We start from the raw sequence: 23525 nt of genomic DNA, 5'->3' as shown, positions 1-23525 counted from the left end.
AGCATTTCTCCCAGCCTCCGTGGACTCTGCATTGTTTCTTAAAGTCTCATGGCTCTGTGACCCACTGTCAACAGTACTTGCAGCTCCCCCTTGTCTTTTTGAGCTCCACCCCATCAGCCCCCTTGGCTGTTCCCTCCCTCTTGGAGACTGTCCTCTCCCTGTTGGAGGCTGTCTCACATGTTCCAGCTATTTTGGGGGTATATTTATGCTTATTGGCCAATATGAGTGGCCAAATGAAAAACCAAAGAGACTATTTAACGGTTGAATTCAATCTGAAGCTTTTCCCTCTGCATGAAAATGAACATGGGTTGCTTTCTTTGATCCAGCTGTTTCATGACATTTGTAGAAGCTTGTAGATTTCTGCGAAACTTACCTGAAATTAATTAAAGGTATCAGAAGTCATTGGCAAACAAACAAAAATATTGCTACTAGAATGTTATTTGTTTAAGTACTCAAGCTAAAAGTAGTACTTTTAAGAATACGTTACTTTTCATGTGTTTTTAATTACCAGAAGCAGCAATTTTGATAAACATTTTGTCTCTGTTTTGTGAAAGAAATTCAACACAATTAAAAAAGTTTTGGTACTTACTCTTGTGTGTATTCTCTGAATATCTCCTAAATAGTTCAGGACAAATACTAATAAATGAATCTTTAAATATATTTCAAAACTAAAACAGTCTTTCCTTGCTCCCAATGCAGTAATTGTGATGCTTTTAGCATTTCAAATAGTTCAGATAAACCATGATCTTTTTGCATAGGCCATATTTGAAGAAAGTAGGTTACACTTACTCTAGTCTGTTAATAACAGCTAACATTTTGCACTACTGTTCTTTCTACACTGTAATTAGATTCATGTAGAACTGACTTCAGTCCTGATAGGCAATACAGTGAACTGAGATGCTTCATGTACAAGTACATTGAGTGAAGCAATTGCAATAGTTGTAACTCAGAAATATTCAGGACAACGGTCAGATGCCGCCTGATTCCTTGCAGTGGATGGCTTGATGCAGCACTTCTGACAGAATTGAGGCAGAAGCATAGGAAACATTATTCAGTCACAGTAGTCTTGTGTCTCAGGGGACTCCCAGTCCATTTTCACTTTGTCTTGGTCATAGCTAAACAGATTTCTGACATACTCAACTGATTACATATAACAGTCCAGAAATACGAATGCATTTTAATATTAAAATAAAAAATACAATGATCACATGTTTCTACAGTCCTTAGTTGTTGCTGCAGGCCCATAGCTGAGTAATGATTAGTATTGACTCCATGATTGTAGAAGGCTGATTGTTTTATTATATCATTTTATAATATATTATACTATACTTATTAAGAAACTCAGTAACTTTTACAGCCAGTCTGATTCAGCTTTGACCTAATTGGTCAATTAATCTAAACACTATCTAGTGTCTAATTAAGAAATCACTTTTTGGTAAACAAATCTCTATAATACATTCTACATGTGCACAACAATGAGCTTTGACCTAACTGGTCAATTAATCTAAACACTATCTAGTGCCTAATTAAAAATCACTTTTTGGTAAACAAATCTCTATAATATATTCTACATGTGCACAACAATGAGATAAGTGAGATAAGAATTGTTTCTCATTTTTTTCTCTGATCTTCTCACAGCCTTCCCCATGAAAATGCCTAGGAAAGTCTGTGCCTGCTCTCTGTGGTCAGAGAGAGCTGCTGCCACACTTAGTAAACTCATGTAAATAAAATATTTGGTAGATTTCCTTAATCTAAGAGGATACTATATTTCCATATTGCCAGTTCCCTGGACCTGGGCCATGAATGGTAGGCTTTGGATCCCATGGCATAGTGTTTACAAAGCTCTAAGAAGATGCACATTTGCAATGGCTTAAAATCTGTTTGTCTCATTTTGGACCTGGCTGTACACAGTAGCTGTTTGGGATCAGCTTTGAACTAGCTGCAGAAGGAAGCCCTACAGGATAAAGGAGGCCTCTTTGAATCCTGTGTGATACAACTGTACAAGACTCAGCCATGATCCTGGCACCTTGAATGAGAAAGTCCTCAATAAACCCCTCATCCTCTCCCTCTGACTCAGAAGTGCCAGAATAGAGACCAAACACCCAGAGCAGACTGACAGGACAGGAAAAAGAGAGGCTTGTAATTCTTGAGATTAAGGGAGACTTCCAGCATCTGGGAGATGTGCACTAACCCATTTGGGACTTTGTTCCTGGCATTCCTTTGGGTTAAGAACTGCAGATTCTGGGATGTTAGTGAAGGACAAGGAGCAGGGGGATTGGTGGGTGCCACTGTAGAAGGGTATGTGGAAGGACCATAAGGTGATCAGGAAACACAAGGGACTTACCATGCAAGTGCATTAAGGGGATAGTTGATTATCCTGAGAATGTGTGAATGTGGCCATTGAGCAGGCCTAGTGCAATTCAGACAGGTATTAATAGTCAGGCTAAAGTAGGGAAAGTGAATTTCCAACAGGAAACTAACCTTTCATTTACAGCAGCCCTTGTCTGTCAATAAAGAGAATTACCCCAGGCACAACATTTAAAAAAGTGTTTATTTATGAGGCCAGTGATATCTCTCCATGTAAGAGATCCCATGTTAGTTTAGCTCAGTCCTGAGAGCTGTTGCTGTCAAAAGCCCTAGTTCTCTTTTCTCCACAGCAAATGATGCATCTTTAGGTATTTGCTCAGAGCAGACTTGGAAATACAGACTCCCTGTGCTGTGCTAAACTGTAAATACCAGCTTCTGAGCTTCTCAGTATAAGCAGTTTCTAAATAATCTCACAAACTATTCACTTGAGGGAAAGTTCAGTACAAGTACGTTTATTCTTACATGTTGAATATCCTCTTCAACTGCATGCAGCAAGAGATAAAAAGAATTTCTAACTTTCTCTCTTAACCAACAATATTATAATTATTAAAGGTGTCCATAGGTAAAGACAAAGTGCATAGCATCACTAGGATATATGGACTGCAAATGTAATTTACATTTAGCTATCTTAGAGTGACTATGCCATCAAGTGTCATTTCAAATAATTCTAAAATAAGATTATGCTTTATGGAGCAGATATAACTTGTCAGTGGTTTAAAATTAGATCATATATTCTGCATAACTGAAATCTGCTCCTGGGATGTGCATGCACATGTGTGTGGGGGAGAAAAGAAAAAAAATGGTCCTCTTTTACCACTCTTTTCATCTGCACTTTTGAATTCCAAAATGGAATTTTATATTAAATGAGAATGGAAAGTAGTTAGGAGATTTTGCTGTAGACCACCTCCTCCAAAACTCACCCTTTGCTGTCTCTTGTCACAAATCCTTCATCCATTAGAAAGACATTGAGCAGCTAAATAATTCTGCGTAAGAAAATGTACAAAGTTAAACACATGTTGAAATGTTTCACTAAACTAGATCCTTATTACTAATCATGATGGCTTATCTGAAAAATCCTAACTACGTCTTCTAAGCATTTGTATTATTCCAAGGGGGTTTCCACAGAGCAGGAGGAAAGCTGAGTGATCAGCCTGTGCGGCTTCGGCTCCACACAGGTGCTCTGAAGGTCAGTGTTAAAAGCCACTGGATTAAGGATTTAGTTTTGAAAACAGCTGTACGAATTAGCACCTTGGAGTTAAAACACTAGGGGGAAAAAAAGATCATGGTTACAGAAATACAACTAGCCAGCCACCGTAGCTGCAGGGAGAGGGAAGGTGGCTCAGCGCCCGTTCCGGCGGGATGCTCTCCGTGCCCGGGGCAGGTGAGGCGGCCAGGGCGAGTGGGCCCGCGGGCTAAGGGCCCGGAAATCCCGAAGGCGCATTTGCCCATTCCCACACAAACGTCGTTCCCTTCGCCAAACGCCTCCGTCCTGGGCAGCCCGGCTGGCCCCACGCGTCCCGGGGGCAGCAGAGGATCAGCCTGCGCCCCCTCCACCCAGCCTGGAAATGCTGGAAGCGGGAGCGCCTTCCCCACAGCGGCACGCAGCACTGACAGGCATCTGCCCACGCTGCGGATCTGGCTGGAACTGCCTTCCCCCGCAGCTCCGGGCTTCTCCTGCTCCCCGCAGCTGAGGGGGAGACACGGAGGGGGGTATTTTGCGCACCTTGACCCCCCCCCCCGCCCTGCGCTCGCCCCGCGGCCGCTCCCGCGGGTCCCGCCGCTCGCCCCCGGCGCGGAGGCGCAGCGGCGCCGCCCCCGGCCCGGCCACCAGGTGTCGCTGCCACGCGCCGCGGGAGACCCCCGGGCCCGGCGGAGCCCCCGCGGATTCCCCGCCCGCGACTCCCGAGCCCCGGGAAAGCGGAGCGGCTCCCACCGGGACGGGCGCCTGCCCCGCCTCCGTCCCAAGCTCAGCCGGCTGCAGGTGAAGCCAGGTGCCTCGACACCTCTCCGCGGCAGCAGCACCGCCTCCCCCGACACCTCACGGCGCCGTCCTCCTGCCCCGTGAGTGGCTGCCGGCTGACTGACAGGCGAGGCGGCCACATAGGGCGGCCGCTGCCTGGCGTACACCTATAAGGGCCGGTGGTGAGGAGCGCCGCGCGGTGTGGGGCTGCCCGTGGCGGAGCCGCCCGGTGACCATCCGTCCTCCCACGGCTGGGCGTTCTCGCTCGCAGAACCGAGCGCTGGCGGAGGCGGGCGCCTGTCCGCTGGCTCCCCGGCAGCAGCTCCGCCCGCCGATCCCCGCAGCAAGTGGCAGTCCCGCGCCACGGGCCCTCCTCTCCGGCAGCGGCTCCCGAAGGATGCGGAGCGGCGGAGCGCGGGCGGCGGCGGGGCGCCGCGGGGGGACCCGCCGCTGCGCCGGGCGCGGGCGCCGCCGCCCCTGCGCGCTGCGCCGGGCAGGAGCTCAGTGAGCGCGGTGGCCGCGGCGGGAGGAGGCGCAGGAGGGCTCGGCTCTGCTGTCGCCGGAGGGGCCGCGCGCCGCTCCGCGCCGGCGGTGGGGCTGTGCGGAGCCCCGCGCTGGGGAGGTTGCGGGCGGCACCGCCACAGGTGACTCGCGGGCCGGGGGTCGCGTTCCTCCCCGCTGCCGCTCGGACCCCTCTGCGCGTTCGCACCCCTGCGCCGCGGCCGCCTGCGCGAAACCCATCTTCAGCCGCCTCGTCGTGCCGGCGTGACCGGCAGCACCGGGGGACATGGCTTTACTCCGGCTCCTTCTCCTCTTGCTTCTCGCCCACCGCGGGCTGGGGGCTGCCGCCGACCAAGGGCAGGCAGTGCGCAGCCGGGAGCGGGCGCTCGGAGGGAAGCAGCCTATTTACAACCACATCAAGAGCCGGGAGCCTCTGCCGGCCCCGCGGAGCCGCTCTTCAGAGAGCACCATCTTGGCGCAGCGGCTCGCCGAGGAGGTGCCCCAGGACGTGGCCTCGTTCCTCTACACGGGCGACTCCCGGGAGTTGCGGCGAGCCAACTGCTCCGGGCGGTACGAGTTGGCCAGCCTCGCCGGCAAGTCGCGCTTCACCTCGCACCCCTCCCTGCACGGTGCCCTGGGCACCCTCACCCACGCCACCAACTTACTCAACATGATCCTCCAGAGCAATAAGTCGAGGGAGCAGAACTTGCAGGAGGACCTGGAGTGGTACCGCGCCTTGATCAGGAGCCTGCTGGAGGAGGACCCCAACATCTCCAGGGCCGCTATCACTTTCAGCACAGAGCCTTTCTCCTCTACTCCCCAGGTTTTCCTCCAGGCCAGCAGGCACGAGAGCCAGGTCCTCCTGCAGGACTTGTCCTCCACGGCTCACCGCCTGGCCAACGCCTCTGTGGAAACAGAGTGGTTCCACGGCTTGAAGCGCAAGTGGAGGCCACATCTGCACAGGAAGGTCTTAAACACGGGCCCCAAAACTTTGGAAAACAGTTGGAAGAGACGGGAGAGCTTCACTGCTGATAAGAACCATATCAGGTGGTCCTCACCATACCTGGAGTGTGAGAATGGGAATTACAAACCCGGCTGGCTAGTGACCCTCTCGGCAGCTTTTTATGGGCTGCGGCCAAACCTCCTGCCCGAGTTCAGGTAAGAGGAGTGTTCTGCTTACTTTCTATCGAGAAGGGAAGGGGGGAAACAGGATGGGGATTTGGTTCTGCCCCCCCCTCCTAGGGAAGGGCATTCTGGTCTCTGGGTGACCTGATCAACCCCTGCCGCACGGGCTGCTCAGTCACACCGCAGAGCAACCTCAGGCCTTCCTGTTGAGCTGTACCTTCATGCCTTCGGGAGCTGTTGCTCCTTAAAAGAATCGCAGTCATCTCCGTCTGTAAGACAGCGTTTGCTTTACCTGCTCCCATTGGAGCAGGCGTGCATGTGGGTTACATTCCTAGTGTGCTTGTGGGCAGAGGCGAGCAGCGGTTGCCAGTTGAAGTTTATCTGTGCCTGCAAGAGGAAAATGCTCACTGAGTTGTTATTTCTTACTATACTGCGAAATTGAACCTAGCTGGACCCCAGCTGTGCTTTTAACCTGCTGGGAAATAACACTGTTGTGCTGATAAACTGCTGCTTCTGGTCTCCAGAGCGCATCCACTGTGGGGTGCTCGAGCCTGGTCAGTGGTAGTACACGTGTAGGTAAATCAGTGCTGGTGACTGCCGTTCTGTCATAGTTCATGTGGCTATAACCTGAAGCAGCAGTAGGAGAGCTTTCCTTTTGCACCACCAGCTTTATATTCAATACCTGGTATATGTAAAGGTTTGCTTATTTTTTATTGCTTTATATACTTCTTGTTGCTTTTATATAATTTGCCACCGAACTGCAACTAACAGAGAGGAAGATAGAAAAAAGCTCTTTCTTGTATCTTTGTATTTTGACACCAAAGAGAGATTTGCTCAAAGAATGAGAGAAACCTGTGGAGTGTGAGATGCCAGTTTTTCCCCTGGCACTCCTGCGAGGGGTTCACAGGCAGCTCTGTCCAGTGGGGAATGCGCACTGCCCAGAAGCAGCTGGCATTTCTCAGGAGTAGAGAGAAGCACAAGATTTCTTTTGTGCTATGAATTACTAGTAGGTAACGATTGATAAAAATGTAGCAGACACCAAAGAGATTTTGCCACACCTAGGTGGCAAGGCAGTAGTGGTTGCGAATGCTGTTTCTCTTGGCTTAGTCTGAAATCCAATGTGATCAAATAGATATGAGTGCAGTCATAAATCCCTGAAAAAACCCAAAATTTGTTGAATGGATAATGGCTGCTTGTTTCTCTGTTGAATTACTTTTTGCCCTGAAATTTTTGCATTTATGGGGATGATAGGGTTAAGGTAAAATGAGCTCAGCTGTAGGCTGTTTGTTGCTGAATTCCTCTTGAGACCAAAACCCAGGAATAAGTCTATTGTAGAGCTCTTCTGGATCCTAGGGAGTCCAGAGAAGTCAGGAAGCTTGTCAGAGATCATTGAAATGCAATGTTCAACATTTGATGAACTTCAGGATGTGGATGAAAGTGAATGTAGGTTGATATTCTCTTGTTGGGGATAGAGTTTGGCAGAACCACTAGGCTGGAGGTGTGGTGGCAGCCACAAACCGTCTCTCTGAGAATATAAATTTTGATATAAAGTTTAACTCAAAGAAGCTTCAATCTTGACTTAATTGAAGAGGAAATAAACCCATGTTTTAAAGAAGAGTCTAAAGCTCCAATCCCAGCTCTGTGCCAGGATTCTGTGATGCCAGGAAGCATCTCAGTGGTGTAGGTTTCTGCTGTGGTAGTTTTGGTGTGCAGAACACACCAGGTCTGCTTTGGCATAACCCTGGCCAGCCACGGCAACCAGTAGATGTCCTCCTGGATGCAGTACAGAGCACTGCCTTCCCCGCCTCATCTTCCCAGCCTTTGCTTGCCACGTGGGGGTCACTTCCGTTGAGGAAATAGAATAACCTGTTATAACTCTGACACTTCAAGGGGCATTCACTGAGCCCATCTAAGCTTGGAGAACCACTTCTTATTTAGAAGATCATGAGATGGAGTATGCTGTGCAAGCTCGAAGTGTTATGTTGCTGTTATACTGAATAGTTAGGACAAAACTAACAAAGATTTGTTGTATCAACAGAGATAAGTTTGTAAGCATTTCTAAAAAATGGATTATGTTTTTTGCCGAACTATTAAAGAAGCAGGTAGAAGAAGTAAAATTATAAATACATACACATTCTGGCAAGGCTGAAGGATTCCTCTGTTCCTGATTTGAGGTATGCTAGATGAAAGATGGGCTTTAATATAAGGTTATTACTTGGGATATTGAGAAAGCTTCTCAGCTACACAGAAAATGGTATGCACAAAATATGCTTCCGAGACTTGTAGTTTGTCTCAATATTTACACAGTGTTTTCAATACTTAATAGGTACACAGCCTCAATGTGAATTTTTAAGAGAAAAAATGGTTTAAAGCATGAGCACATAATAGAAAAATGTAACATCTAGTGTGGAAACATTAATTGAAAAATGTAACATCTAGTTACTGGAAAATTAGTGTGTGAATTACTAGAAGATGCCTCTTGAAGTAAGCTTTACTTCCTCTCACCACCAGTCTTTGAGTGAAACAATATTTTGAATTTAAATTCTTATTTAAGGCCCATATGAAAAAAAAACAGTGTTTGTTCACCTCCATATTTTGGATCAGCTATGTTGGTTCTCCCAAAAATGTATCTTTGAACTATCTGTTAGAAACATTTTAATGAATCAGTTACCATGCTTCTCCCATTTAGTAGTCTGGTGTGATATCATTAATGGTAATTTAGTGTATGCCTCTTTAATACTATTCTATCAGTTTTTGTACTTTCTTTGCTCACATTAGGTTTAATGCATGGTACATTAGGGTGAGATTCGTTCAGGAGCATGCTCTATCCATGAAAGAGAGTTCTTTCACATTACAGAAGGAGAAGCCCATTGCTCCTTCTTGGTATCCCTTCTGTGGCAGTAACAGATGGCTTTGTTCATGTGGCATAGCAGTGGGAAGAGTTTAATGAGGGCAGTACTGATAACTACTACTGGCTGTATTCAGTGCATGCTGCTACTGCAGTGCTGTTGTCAATGACATTCTGAAAGTGCAGCACAAGGCAGCAAGCTTTGTTCTTAACATTGTAAAGAGTAACAGCGCTTTTGGCCTGGGGATGGGAGTGTTAACAGACCGGGGGGCTCTTGCAAACAGCTCATGTGTCTTCAATTTCACCTCTCCACTTCCCAAGAGATTACTGCCAAACTGCCCCAAGTGAAGGCCAAGGAGAGAATGTGGTTAAGTGTAGGAGTGTGGGGTTTAGACGGTGGTTGCTGCTACCTATATCTTATTTCCCAACACTGCTATAGTTAAGTTGTCTTGCCATGACTAACACTGTAGACAAGTACTGAGGTGAAGTGGAGAAACCAAAGGCAACTTGATTGTACTGATAAATGTACTAGAAGCTGTTCAGGGCCACATTAACCTAGTACAATGCCAAGCTAGCAGTGCTGGCTCTCTGCAGCTTCTTAGCAGGGCTTACTGGTATTTTGTTGTCTGCATTTGCTGGTCTTTCCACCCAAAATGCATGGAGAGAACATTACTGCTACCTGCTTGTAAGGTGCAGTGTAGGCTCTTGTTCAGAAATCAGGATCCATAGAGACTCAAAGTAATCACTTGATGTTAACCATCCCTCCTGTCTAAACTGATGGTTTGCGACTGAAACTCATGACCTAATGTGCCTAATCACTCTACTGCTGTAGTGCTGCAGGGGGTAGAGCACAGTAGCATCTGCACAGATCTTCTGTGCCCCTCCTCTGCTACTGCCTATCCCACGGTCAGAATGAACCATATTTTATGGCATGTGAGGACCCAACTGTCCTCCCTGCAGCCCTACTGAGAAAGTGGAAAAGTGTGAGAAGTAAAATATTTTCTTGGCATCTGGAGAAAGAAATGAGAGGTCTTCATTGCTTTAGCAGTCCAGGAGACAAGTGGGAAAGGTCACGTCTTCATCTAGAAGAAAGATGACTAAATAGTCAGCTAAAATGAGCACACAAGTTAAAAAAAAGTCCTCCTGGGTCACTGAGTCAGTCTTCTGCTGTCATATACCCACTTAATGTCATAAGTTGACAAATCTCCACCTTTAAGTAGGTGGGTTTCCCTCTTGACTCTTCAGTTCACTGGCATGCTGGACCTAAGGGTTGGATAACTTCTCCTGGTTTCTTATCTAAATTTATTCACTCGCAGTCAGTTCTCATGCATTTATTCTGGTCCAGAACTGTTTTCCATCTGACTTAGCACCCTTAGCTGGTGTTTACTGCCCTGACTTATTTATAGGCAGTGGCCCTTTCCCCACCTTTGTTTACTGGACTACACAAACTGGCTTGCTTTAGTCTCTGTCATAAGCTCTCTGTTCCCGTGGTCCCTCTTCTCAAGTCTTGTTCCAGTATTTCCTGAGCATGGTTAGTCAAATTCATGTGCACTGTTTCAGGCTTGTGCAATGACATCAATTATCCCCAAACTCTGATGAATGAGTTGCTGCTTTTGCAGTTCAAAATGTTCCCTTGTGTGCTGTTCTCATTTTCTTTAACATTGTGTTGTAATACGTCCACATTTTGGGAACTGGTCCTTGGTCTCTCATGATTTCTCATTGTGGAGATCAGATTGTCTTCAGGATCTGAAGCATTGGCTTTCTTTCCCCCTCCCACCATATTCCAGCAGGTTTTTTGCCAAATCCAGCACAACATTTACTATCTTTTTTAAGGTTTTTAGGGAGAATCCAATGTAAAAAGGCTGTTTTGGCAGAAAGGAACTAAATTAGCAAGCTGAATAAGTTTGGGGTGTTTTTTTTTGTTTGTTTTGGGTTTTGTTTTTTTTTTTTTTAATTTTATTTTATTTTGAATGGAATCTTGTTCTGGATCACTTACAGGTAACTTCATTCTGAGTTTTGGCCAGATTTTGCTATATCCTAATATTTTCTGTCTTCCAGAAGTTTGCTCCTTCTCTCAGTTATTGGAAAGATATCCCTTGATTCAAAGATAATCTTTACTGCACAGTTAAATTGAGCTGTTTCTTCCCTAAAGGCAGTGTAATGTAGTGATTTCTTCTGTACCATAAACAATTACTTGGAATCGCTCCAGGGTTAGACTATGATAGGACTCTTAGTTAAGGAAACATTACTAAAGGCAGATTAAACTGTGGGGGTAGAAGTATTTATGAAAAATAAGTAATTTCTTAGGGGTTATATATATTATATGATTTATTATTCTGCTAAATATTTCACAGCTATTAAATTGCTTGGTAAAAACCCCCAAATAAATGTAGACATGAAAAAAAGAATTTTAAAAGTGGGTAATTTTTTTTCTTTTCGACATGGTTTAGTTTCTTCCTTTAACCCCTTTTTAGTTTCCCCCAATTTCTCTTTAGTCTGAGTACTGAGCTAAGAGAAAATTAATTTTAATTGTTTAAGGAGACTTCTAAATTTTTTTGTGCCATTGTGATATGACATTAGTTGTATAATACAGAAAATATTTTAAGATTGTGAGGTTGACATTTTTTTATAACCTGTTCTGGCCCTTGATTAAAGGTGTGGGTGGATTTAGAACAGGTTTCAAAAATGAAAAGGAATAATTTATTTTCTAGAATGTCTGAAAGTCTTGGATTTGTGTTCCTGAAAATAAGTTAAAACAGAGAAGCCTCTTATTATACTGTTTGTGGAAACCCTCAGGATATTTGAAGTATTTTCTAGGCTATTAATTATGTCTCTGCCAGCATTTTTCATATGAGGTCATGGATAGGGATAGAAGAATGGATGCTAATGAAAATTAGGAAAGGAACAACATGGATTTCTCTTTCAGAACCATGATTCAGCTTTCTTCAATATCGGAGAAACAGAAGTGGTTCTTTGAAGAAAGAAATGAAATATGGCTGTGAGAGGATTGAAACGCATACTGCATTTATGTCCACAATTACACAGCACATGCTAAGTTAAAAGGAACTTTTAGTTTTTTGGGTCAAACTTCTGTTTCCAACTCCTGTGTTTTCTACCCCCATCACCCTTGGGCCAGACTTCCAGCACAGCAAGTTATCAAAGCTCTTTTGAAGGGGATAGACATGTGGCAGTCCTTACTATCTGAGATTCAGCTCCAGGACTTTCATCTATTCTATTTGTGAGTATGGGCTGAGATACAAATGTTCCTGAATGTAAGAAAAAAGTATTGCTGTGTTAGGTCAAATAAAAGGTTTCCATAGCCCTTACTCCAAAAGCAGCTTCTGGCAGGTACTAAAGGGAAAAAATGTCAAGTTCTTCTATCCTGGTTATGTCCAATTTACCAATGATAAGCAACAAAAAATAAATTGTTTTCTTTCAGACTTTATCTGAATGACTGTATAGTAAGTATATATTAAACTGACCATCATTATTCTTATCTATGTTTTAACACATTTTTGTCTTCTGTAATATAGTTTAGCATTGTATTCCATAATATATTTATATATTCCATTATAGCCATTGACTGTGGGTTCCATAGTTTTCTAGTTTTAAACTCACTTCATGAATCTAAATTCATTGGGGGATCCCAGATTCTTGAATGAATGCTTTCCAAAATGTTTTACTGCATCTTTTCTGCATCAGCCAGGTTTAGTTGTGGGTTATATTAAGCATTTTTATCACTTGCAGACTTTGTCACTGGCCACTCATTTGTGAAGTCCAGCTTAACTTTCCTGCACGTGAAAGCTGATTTTTGTTTCATTGAGTCTTTCAAGACTGATGAAAATAATTCATTTTTATCAAAAGCTGTCTCTTTGAACAATTTTTGTATCTTGTTTGTGTATTGTGTTAGAGATTCTACTTCAGCCTTCCACTTTCAGAGGTATTTGAAATGTTTTTAGTAGAGCCTATCCTTTATCATGCGGTTTCTAAAAATATCTTGGTTTTGTCTTACATTCTTGTAATTTGTATGTTCCTCCTTGCCCAGGTTTATGCCTTTCAATTTTTTTCTTTTTTTTTTCTTTTTTTTTTTTTTTTTGGAAGTGGAAGGTCAGCTTCCACTTACTTTTGAGTTTTAAAATGACCTTGTTATCTTTAAATAAATCTTCAGGGTCACAGGATTTAGTATAGTTAGGCTGAGACCATCTATCCTGTGTAGGATTCTTCTATTTCAAAAGCCCTTTGTGTTCCTAATGTATTTTCTTCTGTCGTGCTCTGCTCCTTGGGACCCTTTCTTTCCACCTGCCTCTCTGACCCCATGGATGGTAATGGAAACATTAAAAAAAAAAAATGTAACCTGAGTTTGGCTCCAAGACCTCTTTTCATAGGGATAATCTAATGTAAGTGGTACTCTACCATCACTGACACCTGGCATTCCTATACAAGGGGATGCTTTGTGACAGAGTTAAGATGCTAGCAGCAACTTGAGCATCCTCAAGTGAAAAAAAAAAACCAAATAACTCCAAAGCATCCTTGCTCCTCAGCGTATCTAAGGAACTCTCTGACTAAACTGCAGGGGTATCTCCAGGGAGGCAGCACTGCATGCCATAAATACGAAGGCAGATTTAAATTTGAAATAATTCTTTGGACAATAGAATTCAGCTTTAAGTATTCTGCCCTTGTAGTACTGTTTCAAATGGCCTAGGTGAATCCTAATTTATGTGCCTACCCTGCTCCTTACTCCTCAGGTTTATTTGTAGTGAAAGTTGGTTCCCCTATGAAAATATTGAAAAGCAGAAGTCATGCTATGGCTGAGGAATTAGGGAAGTGTCTGTCCTAGTAGTAAGGAATTGGTGGCAACTCTGTGACCAGGCCAAAATCGTGTCTCATGTCCCAGTAGCCTTTTGTGACTCTAACTGGCTGTGCATGCTAACAACTTTAACAATGCCCAAGTGATACAGAATCCTAAATCTTAACTTGCAAAGGCAAGTTGAAACTGCAGAAGCTGCTGTTTGTCAGTAAGCCTTATGGCTGAAATTCATTTGTGAATTTGACACCAGGGTTATTTTTGGATGCTCAGTTGATGGTACATAGGAGGAGCCTCAGGTGTCAGGTAGTATGCAGTATTTGAAGATTAATATTCTTGAAAGCAGCAACCTCCAAAATGAGAGTGGTCAGAAAAGGTATCTGCTCTGAAAACATTGACTATCCTAAATATAGTGTGTATTTGTCTAGAGGAGTGGGCATTTGCAGATTTCTGATGGCCGTAGAGAGATTGTTTTTCTTATCTCCTTGTTTTCTGGTAAAGAGGACTTATGAAGGACAGCATGGAGGGCTGAGTGAACATGACAGCAAGAATCTAAGCAGCTGTTTAGATATGGGGGATGATGCCCACTTCAGTGTGTGATAACCATCCCTTATATCTTAACTATGAGTGCTCACAATGCTTACAGGCACAAAAGTGAGTGAACAAAGTTAGAGGGCAAACAGCGTGTTTAGCTGAGCTGTGATGACCTCTGTGCCAAAAAAGCTTTTGAAGATCTAGAGCACAAAGATACTGTTTATCACCATTTAAATATTGGCAGGCTATGATTTTGTACAGTTCTAGTCAGCTTAAGCTGACTAGGAGAAAAAGAACATGTTCCTCCTGATTTTTTTATGATGTAACAGTAGAGGCAAAAAAATATTCTGTAGATAGGTTTTACAACATGTTGTTACAATGAAATATTATAACTACTGAAACTATCAAGATAGCTAGTAGTTTGGGAAAATAAGCTTAAATCAATTTCTGGCACAGATTTCAAGGCAAGCAGCATGCCAACAAACAGTAGTACTGGAAATACAGACAGGCATTAAAGCCTCTTAAGTCAAACCTCTGACCTGACAGAAAATCCTTGATGACATCATTCTTCAATGATTATCTTGCATATAATTCAACTAATTCTTTCTTAACTGCGTGTTTAGCATGGACATGCAATCCTTAGATATCTCTTTTGTGTTTGTAAGGACCGTAAAATTGTGGCAGGAAACAAATATCTGTTTCAAGGAGATTAACAAAATATGCTTACCTGCCAGATGGTCCACAATTACCAGTAATATTGTTATTAACTTATGGCTGCGGCTTGCATTCAGCCAGGCAGCATTGCTAGTGTGGATGAACGTGTTACGCTGACAAACTGAGTCTACTCTTACACCCTTGATATTTGTCTTGATTGCTTACACCAAGATAGCAACACTGCAATTATTCCCAATTAGTTCGATAAATATAACACAGGGAGTTGGTCCATATACATTCTAGGAGGATGTGTTCTTTCACATGTTCCATTTTCTGAATGCTGAATCAAAAATAACTGAAAATGTGGGTGGCTAAACAGGCTGTGCCAGCTACTGTATTAATCACAGATGAATTTCAGAAATATATCATATTAGTGTGCTCTGTGTAATAGCAGCGGGGTGCTAGTCTGAGATGGTGTTTTAAAATGGATCTCAAATGAACGCAGTAGAAGTCTTGTACCACCATGATGCCTTTGTCACATATACGCTCGAAGAAACTTTGCTTTTGACAGTGCTGTATCCTCAGGTAGTTTCAGACCTTGGTACTGTTTCAGAACTGTGATGTTACTATTAAACACGTATTGCAGAAGTCTAGTGAAAAAAGAATAATAATATGCATGATGGGGGGAACCAGTTGAAATCCTGTGGAAGCTTGTAACTGTCAGGAGAGATTGCTTTCCTGTTCCTGCACTGTCCTGTTTCTTCTTGCTGTAGATTTTCACCCCAGAAACTCCTAAAGCTCTGAGAAAAGGGAAAACCAGAACAACTTAGCCACATCAAAAGTTCAGGTTGTGCTACAGAAGAGCTGCAGATGGGAGAAAAGTGTAGGTAAAAAAGTTTGCATTGAATTCATGAAGATTGGGTTTTCTGAAAGACAAACATTCTTGTAAGAAAAGCTTTAGTACAAGAGAAGCAAAAGAAACACGTGCTTGGTTTGAAATTAAGGAATTTTGTAGTATTTCTGGAAGAAGTATTATGAAAATATTTTTGAGCTTGAATGGCTTAACTGTGATCCTGACATAACTTAAGCATAAATTGAAAGTGTGGGTGAAACTGGGGCCAGATTACCTGGGAGGAATGTGGAGACTGTCTGAGCATGACTGTGATCATGATATCTTGTATCAGCAATAGCATGGCCAGGAGGACCAGGGAAATGATCATTGCTCCTTACTCATCACTGGTGAGGTTGTACCTCAAAACTCTTGCTCAGTTTTGGGCCCCTCACTTTAGGAAAGATATCAAAGGTGCTGGAGCAAGTCCAGAGAAGGGCAGTGGAGCTGGTGAAGGGTCTGGAGTACAAATCCTGTGAGAAATAGCTGGGGGAGCTTAGTCCAGAGAAGAGGAGGCTCAGGGGAGACCTTACTACTCTCTACAACTGCCTGAAAGGAGGCTGGAGTGAGGTGGGAGTTGGTCTCTTCTCCCAAGTGACAGGACAAGAGGAAATGTCTTCAAGTTGTGCCAGAGGAGTTTTTCATTGGATAGCAGGAAAACTTGCTTCACTGAAAGGATTGTCATGCATCAGAACAGGCTGCTGGGCTTGAGTAACCATCCCTGGAGGTATTTAGAAGATGTGGCACTTAGGGACACGGTTTAGTGGTGACTTTGGCAGTGCTTGCTTAATAGCTGGGACTCAATGACCTTAAAGGTCTTTTCAATGTCTTTGCTGCTGAATGGAAAAGTGTACTTTGTGACAAAAGATGTTGAGAAGTCCAAGAACTACAGGCTGATCAGCCTCACCTCAGTCCCTGGGAAGACGATGGAGCAAATAATTGTGAAAACCTGTTCTGGAACACATGAGAGGAGGTATGTGATTGGGAGTAGTCAGCATGGATTTCTGAGGGGGAAATTGTGTTTAACCAACTCAGCAGCCTTCTGTGTATAGATAGCTGGTGACCAATTGGAGGTCAGTCACTTTTGATATACTTCTGGTGGGCACCAGTTTGACATGAATCACCAACGTGTGCTTGTGGCAAAGAAAGCCAACAGCCCTCCTGGTTGGTGAGAGAAGTTTTGCCAATGGGTTGAGGGAAGTGATCCTTCCTCTTTACCCAGCCTGGTGGGGCCCATCAAGAGTGCTATGTCCACTTCTGGGCTCTTCAGCACAGGAGATATGGATGTACTGAAGCAAACCTAATGCAAGGCTGCACAGTTAGTTAAAGGTTGGAGCTTCTGACATACAAGAAGGACTGAGTGAGCTGGTACTGTTCAACCTGGAGGAGAAAAGACTCCAGGAGCATTTTATGTGTAAGTACCCAGTGAAAAAGTGTAAAGGAGAGACAGACAGACCTTTCTCAGCCTTATTCAATGAAAGGATGTAAAGCCCAAGAGGCACAAAACTGAAATACAAGAAATTTCATTTAAACATCAGAAATCTTTTTTTTTGGACACTGAGTTTGGTCAGTCACTAGATCAGATTTCCCTGAGATGGTGAAGTCTCCATTATTGAAGGTATAAAAAACCCCCAACTTAAGAGCCTGGTTTGAGCTGATCTGTTTGATCACAAGAGGCTTCTTCCAATGATAGTTGCTGTATGAATCTGATTTTCACATCTGTTTTTAACAAAGTAATTGTATTAAAGAGCTTTCAAAGGACGTAAGTTCTTTAATCAGTTCTGATGTGAGAAGTCCAGAAGTATATTCCTTTCTTTCCTGTATGTGGCTCTGAGTTTTAGGATGCTCTCCTGTTTTCTGATGCTTGTCCCATTGGAACATGCCATGAATTCTCCAAATTGTAGCACTTCTGGTACAAGGCCATACTCAAATGCCTTCTCAGTGTACTTAATAACCCTAATTTCTCTGGCTTGTGTGTGTTGTCTTCCTCACAAGTAACCTCTAGGTAAGTTTTCTTTGGAAAATATTTATAGCCTTTTTTTACTGGCACTCTTCTTCTACAGGGCTTGCTCATGATACCACACAGCAAACTCTTGAAGATGTTTCTTCTCTTTTGGCAGTGATTAGTTTGTCCTTTATTTGAAATCTCTACTTCTCTTTGCAGAAATGTTTGAGGAGGGAAAGGTGAGTTTCCTCTCCTACTAGTTAAAAACAAAGTGTACACAAGGGAAAAACTTTCCATGTAAAGGAAAGAAAACCTTCTTCCATCAGGTGCTTCAGGTGAATGGGTTGCATTTCTATTAAAGTTGAATCATCACTGCTTTTCCTACTGTATAAACTGATTTCTTTGGAGTAGTCAGGATGATGCTAATCCTTGATAGCTTTGCCAATGTGACTGGTGTATAACATGAATTAGGAGAGCAAGGAGTAGTGTTGGTCCTGGTCCTGCTGCCTGCTTTGTGCCTGTATGCAGCCATGAGGACAGTACTCATTTGCAGGACAGGTCCTGTCTGCAGCCCACACGCTAATATTTGTATTAGCTCATGAAGGTCCAGAAAAGATTAGAAACCTACCTGGTGGGATCTACACATGACCAGATGACTGATCTGTTACCTCTACTGCTGTGGGCATCTGAATCAGGCACCTTCTTGCCAGGTTAAATTTGTAATCCACTGACATCAGCATTTAAAAGAGATAATCTGTGCAGTATGGCAAGTTTTCTTTTTGAGGTTATTGCTCACCCAGCACATGGGAAAAACAGTTCCTTGGGGTAGAAACATGGTTTGAGCAGTCCCTGGTGAAACTGCTGTTCAAAACAAGTGTACAAAGACAAAAACTAAAAATATATCAGAATATTCCAGAGGTGTGGTGTGTGCTATTTTAAATTTAACTTGCTAGAACCAGTGCTTAAGTATTTCAAGTAATTTCTAAATGTGCCCAGCATTAGATTGCTTAGATTCTAGTCAGGAGACTGAGTGGGATTGAGTGCTCCTGTACTATCTAGCTTCCTACTGTCTGTTTTATGTAATTTTCTCATGCATTCTTCTGACCATTTACATGATGTAGTTGTGTTTTTCCATTTACTATATAGCATGAAGATGAATGTCCAAATTTAGCTGTTGTGGAGTCTTGCTGTGCTGGGGTCAGATATGAGGGAACAGTATTGTCCTGGTTTTGATCAAGCTCACTCTTATGTTCTAATTTTGCTTGTACATATCCTCTCAAATATATGGCTCTGTAGCTATCTTGTTACTATTATTGTGTTATGAGCATTAATTAAAAGAGGGAACACACTTTGAGGTGAATGAGGTGCTTCTGAGAAAGAGGCTGGGCCATGCCCTTGTTAGTTCACAACCTGAAAGGGAGATGATGGTGTTTGTAGTTGTGGAAGTCCAGACTGTGGAAATGAAAACATCTGTCCCAAGTGGCTGGAATGATTGACTTGAAAGGAATGGTATTGTAGATTTAATAAATTAGCACAGAGCATTCATCTACTATGAATGAGTTTGTGTAATGATTTAGCAACTAGAAGTTGCATATTGACGTTTTTGTCAAGTCTGGACCACAGCAAAACAGTCATAGATGATATGCTCTGATAAAATGATGCTATAAATGTCCTAGGTCATTCTGAAGAATATGTAAATCTTAGAAGGCTTTTTCTTTATTTTTTAAGGTATAGAACTACAGTCTTGTACCTTTTTTTCTTCTGATGATTTTCAAGTTTTTTTATACAATAGAGTGTCAGCTTTGAAACTGGCTTGTTAGCTTTTCTTTCAAAAGAATTTTTGAGGTAACCTGTTGACGATGAAACCTAGAGACTTCTTGGTATAGGACTTAGACAATTCAGGTGATCCTTCAGGACATGTATGTGTAGGAAACTTTTTTTTTTTTGGCTTCACAGACATCAGTGGTCTTCACAGACCTGCACTGGCTTGTGCAGCTTTCTGATGTTGTATCAGGTTTTATTGCAGGGCAAGCTGGCAGAGGTATGGGGAGAGGGCTTGGATGCTTGCTGGAGGAGGATGTTGAGCTGCAGAGGAGAGGCCCGAGTGTCTCTGGAGGCCAGGTTGTCTCTGGGGAGAGTACAAAAAAAAAGGCTTTTTCCAGTTGTTTTGGCGAATGGGGTTCCCTGGAGGAAAGGGGAGAATGTAGTTTTTGCTGGATATAGGGTGAGGTGCAGTGTCTGGTACTTCGTACTCAGAACTGGCTGGGAAGGTTGCTGGCAAAAAATAGTGCAGGTCTTTCACTGTATTTATTTTGGGTCTCTGCTGCACAGTAAAATGTGAAGGGCATTACATTGTTTGAACATACAAGTTGTTCCTAGCTGCCACCCTAGTCTTAATATGTTAGATTTACTGAGCTCTTGCCCATACTACATCTCAGTAAAGTCTAAAATAAAAATGTTTCTGTGACCATGGCTCTGGACACACAAAACTTTTCTGGTTTTAGACATTTTATCAATTTTCATATTTAGAAGAAAGATGTAGTTCTGCTTTTCCAGGCTACAGCATCATAAAAAAGCTTAACCTATTTCCATAATTGTGTTCAAGGCTGTTTCCTCTCTATTTTCAGAGGTGTTGTCAAAGTTGACATCAACCTGCAGAAGGTGGACATTGACCAGTGCTCGAACGAGGGATGGTTCTCAGGGACGCACAGGTGTCATCTCAACAATTCTGAGGTATGTCTGTCCCTACGGGACCTCACTTCAGTAACACTGAGCAGCTCTGTACTATAGATGTTATTTATTTTATAGACATTAAATGTGGTTTGTAGGGCTGAAGGAATCTTTCTGTGTGAGGTGTTATGGAATGCATGAGTTTCAGGAGTGCCTGCATTTCAGAATTATTGATATTAAAACAGAAGCAAAATTATTGTCACGAGATAACAGTTACAGGGAAAAAGATTACTAATGAAATAATTTGAGGTTCTGCTTTGCAAGTCAAATAATTATTTTGTGCTCAAAATAGGATTTTAATGTCAGTGTCGCTTTTGCTTGGACAACTTGCAAAATGTAATAGAAGTAGCTGAAATGCTAATGGTAATTATTCAGAAAAACATTTGATAGAGTGATACAGAATAACAGGCAGAATTGGATACTGTAATTCCTTCTTAGTAGGAATGCCAACATTTTGACAGAGCTGACTGAAATGTTTGTGCTCAGTTCCTTCCTGCTTCCCCTTTCTTCTGAAGGTCTGTGTCTGGTTCCATCTGTCAGCAAATCATAGCTCATTCGGCTTGGCCTGTCATGTGTATTCAATGAAACTTTTAAACAAAATACATTTTGATTTTTCTTTTAATTCTCCCATGTAAAGGTGATTTCAAAGGCACCCATTTGTTTTCTGTGAGAGTAGGTACCTTGTGCACTTCTGTACTTTTGGAAAGGACAATTAAAGTGTAGGGGAAGTTGACATTTGTCTACCAGGACGGGAGATGTTTGCCTAATTTTCTGTAAAATGCCAATTTATGAAAGCTAAGTCTAAATTTAGAAAAACAGTTGGTTTTGATGAATTCAGCTGCTAACATTTTTGAGCAAGAAGAACTCAAAATTTTTGTAAACATCTTTTTTTTTTGGTATTTTTCTCTTTGATTTTTTTCCATGAAATAAACTTGAAATGCAAAATCAAGTCTTTGATAAAGACTGATTTAAGACTAAGTATTTCTGCAAGTGAAAAAATGTATTTTTCTGCCAAGTACTTTTTGACTTCTGAATTGAAGGGAATACTTTTTAAATCACTCATATTTCTTCCTAGAAGAAAATACTGTTTCCCATGTATCTGGTAAACCTTGTTTTTTAATCCATTCTAGTTATCCCAAGTGTGATAATATACTTTGGCAAGTGCTCCTCCTTGTCCTAATGTCTTAAGAGCAAAATATGTTAGCATAGGGGTGGGATTGTAAACTGCATCTCTGCAACCAAGAATAAAAGAGAAAAAATCCAATCCTAGGTCTCTTGTGGTTTAGCCCCAGTTGGCAGCTAAGTACCATGCAGTCATTCATTTCCCCTGCCCTCACTGCCATGGGGAGAATTGGGGGAAAAAAGACAAAACTGGTGGGTTGAGATAAGAACAGTTTAATAATGGAAACAAAGTGCAATATGGTAATAACAATGATAATAAAAGATACTATTACTAAAATGATGGGGGGGAAAAAGGAATGTGAAACCCAAGAGCAACCAGTGATGCACAATATCACCTGCTGAACCATGCCTGTCCTGTCCTCCAGCTGCAAGTGACCCTTCCTGCCCAACTCTTCCCAGCTTATATATTGGGTATGGTGTTCCATGGTGTGGGATATCCCTTTGCCAGCTCAGGTCAGCTGTCCTGGCTCTGCTTGCTTCTTGTGCACCTCCTCACTGACAGAGCTTGGGAAACTGGAAAGCCCTTCAGTTAATGTAAGCATTGCTTAGCACACTGGTGTTTTGGCTGCTGCTATCAACGTTACCCTCACAGAGGATTCAAATCACAGCACTGTACCAGCTGAAACTGAGCTGTACTGAGCAGAAACTACCACAGCTGAACCCAGGAGAAGGTCCTATAGGCTGCTTTCCATACTTGTTTTGTTGGAACCCACTGTGTGGAATAAGTGTAACTTACATAGTTGTGCAACAATATTTTCCACACAGTTTTGCTTATAAATGTTAATGAAATCATATTCCCTGTGCTCTCTCTTATCTACCTAGGAGCAGTTAAACAAATACGTGCTGATGATTGAATGCTCTGCCCCCATTTACCAAGTCTGTCTCCAGCAGAGTAGGAAGAGAATGGAGATATCTGGATTTCCAGTTCTGCTCTAGTTAGACCCTCCTTGCTCACTTCAATTTTGTTGGGTGACTTGAGTATTTACTGCAGCATAGCCTCTGAGCAGATGGTTTGATAAGCCTTTGCCATAGTGAATTTCTGATTTGGCTCTGAAAGTGTTTACTGCATAGCCCATACCCTGTGCCCAGTCCACCAATACCATTAGACCAAAGGCATAAAGCTCAATACTTCAGAATATTTAAAAATTTTGGAAATACAGCTCCCTTCTTCCCTAATGCTATGAAAATAAAGAGTGACTTTATGTAAGAATGAGAGGAAAAGACCAAAGTTATGGATTAATCAAAATGTTTTTATAGTGGCTAAAATCCACTAGACACATGGCAGACAAAATATACTTTCTGTGCTGTTCTGAAGTGTTTATTTTCTAAATAAAAATCAGTTGAAATGAGGGAGATGGAGGTGCATGGAAACATATGGTAAGCCAGTGGTCTGTATGTGCTAGACAGAAAAAAGGGAAGGCATGGATGGGATCCAACTTCTTCTAGAAAATAGAGACTGTTGTTGAAAGTACTGTATTGCCTTCACATAGTCAGGCACAGCAGGTAGGAGATGATGCTAACTGTGGCACTGGGATTTGTCTTTGGAAGGTCATCAAGAACAACCTGATTGTGATGGAATAGTTGTAGTGCTAGTCCTTGCTTGGAAAAAATAGTGTCAGATTGAGTGATTTAGGAATATTATGCTCAAATATGCAAAATGCTAAGATGTACTAATCTTCCTTAAACTTCATCTGTCCTTAGACTTAGGTGTTCCTTATGATTGGTGGATCTTAAATATCTTGCTTCATGTACGGTGTGCTTGAGTACAAAAAACAGAAACAAAAACAAGCACTAAGAACTTTGGGTTCCCCATTTTTAAATTGACTACCTAAATTCCTAATATGTAGTGGATTTTTTTCCTGATTTGTTCTCTTTTGTGGACAGTACATATACATCCCTGATTTTGTAGCAACCTAGATGAACAAGAGTGCCCTCCTCTAACCACAGGGTAACTGGACACTGCTCAACCTAATTAAGCAGGAAATT

The 23525-nt window shown here is 42.6% G+C and overlaps 1 protein-coding gene across 1 annotated transcript in view; it reads left to right on the top strand.

The window, feature by feature from the left end:
- Nucleotides 1-4906: 4906 nt before the first annotated feature.
- The window catches only part of GPR158 (G protein-coupled receptor 158), a 187315-nt gene continuing 168696 nt past the window's right edge, over nucleotides 4907-23525 (top strand). The window contains exons 1-2 of the mRNA XM_053972486.1: nucleotides 4907-5986; nucleotides 20255-20360. Coding sequence (XP_053828461.1) covers nucleotides 5115-5986; nucleotides 20255-20360 — 978 coding nt within the window. The 5' untranslated portion in view covers nucleotides 4907-5114. The remainder of the gene's footprint in view (nucleotides 5987-20254; nucleotides 20361-23525) is intronic.

This window comes from Vidua macroura, chromosome 1 (genome assembly GCF_024509145.1).
Source record: "Vidua macroura isolate BioBank_ID:100142 chromosome 1, ASM2450914v1, whole genome shotgun sequence".
NCBI lineage: Eukaryota > Metazoa > Chordata > Aves > Passeriformes > Viduidae > Vidua > Vidua macroura.
This window is presented reverse-complemented; position numbering and strand designations above follow the sequence as displayed.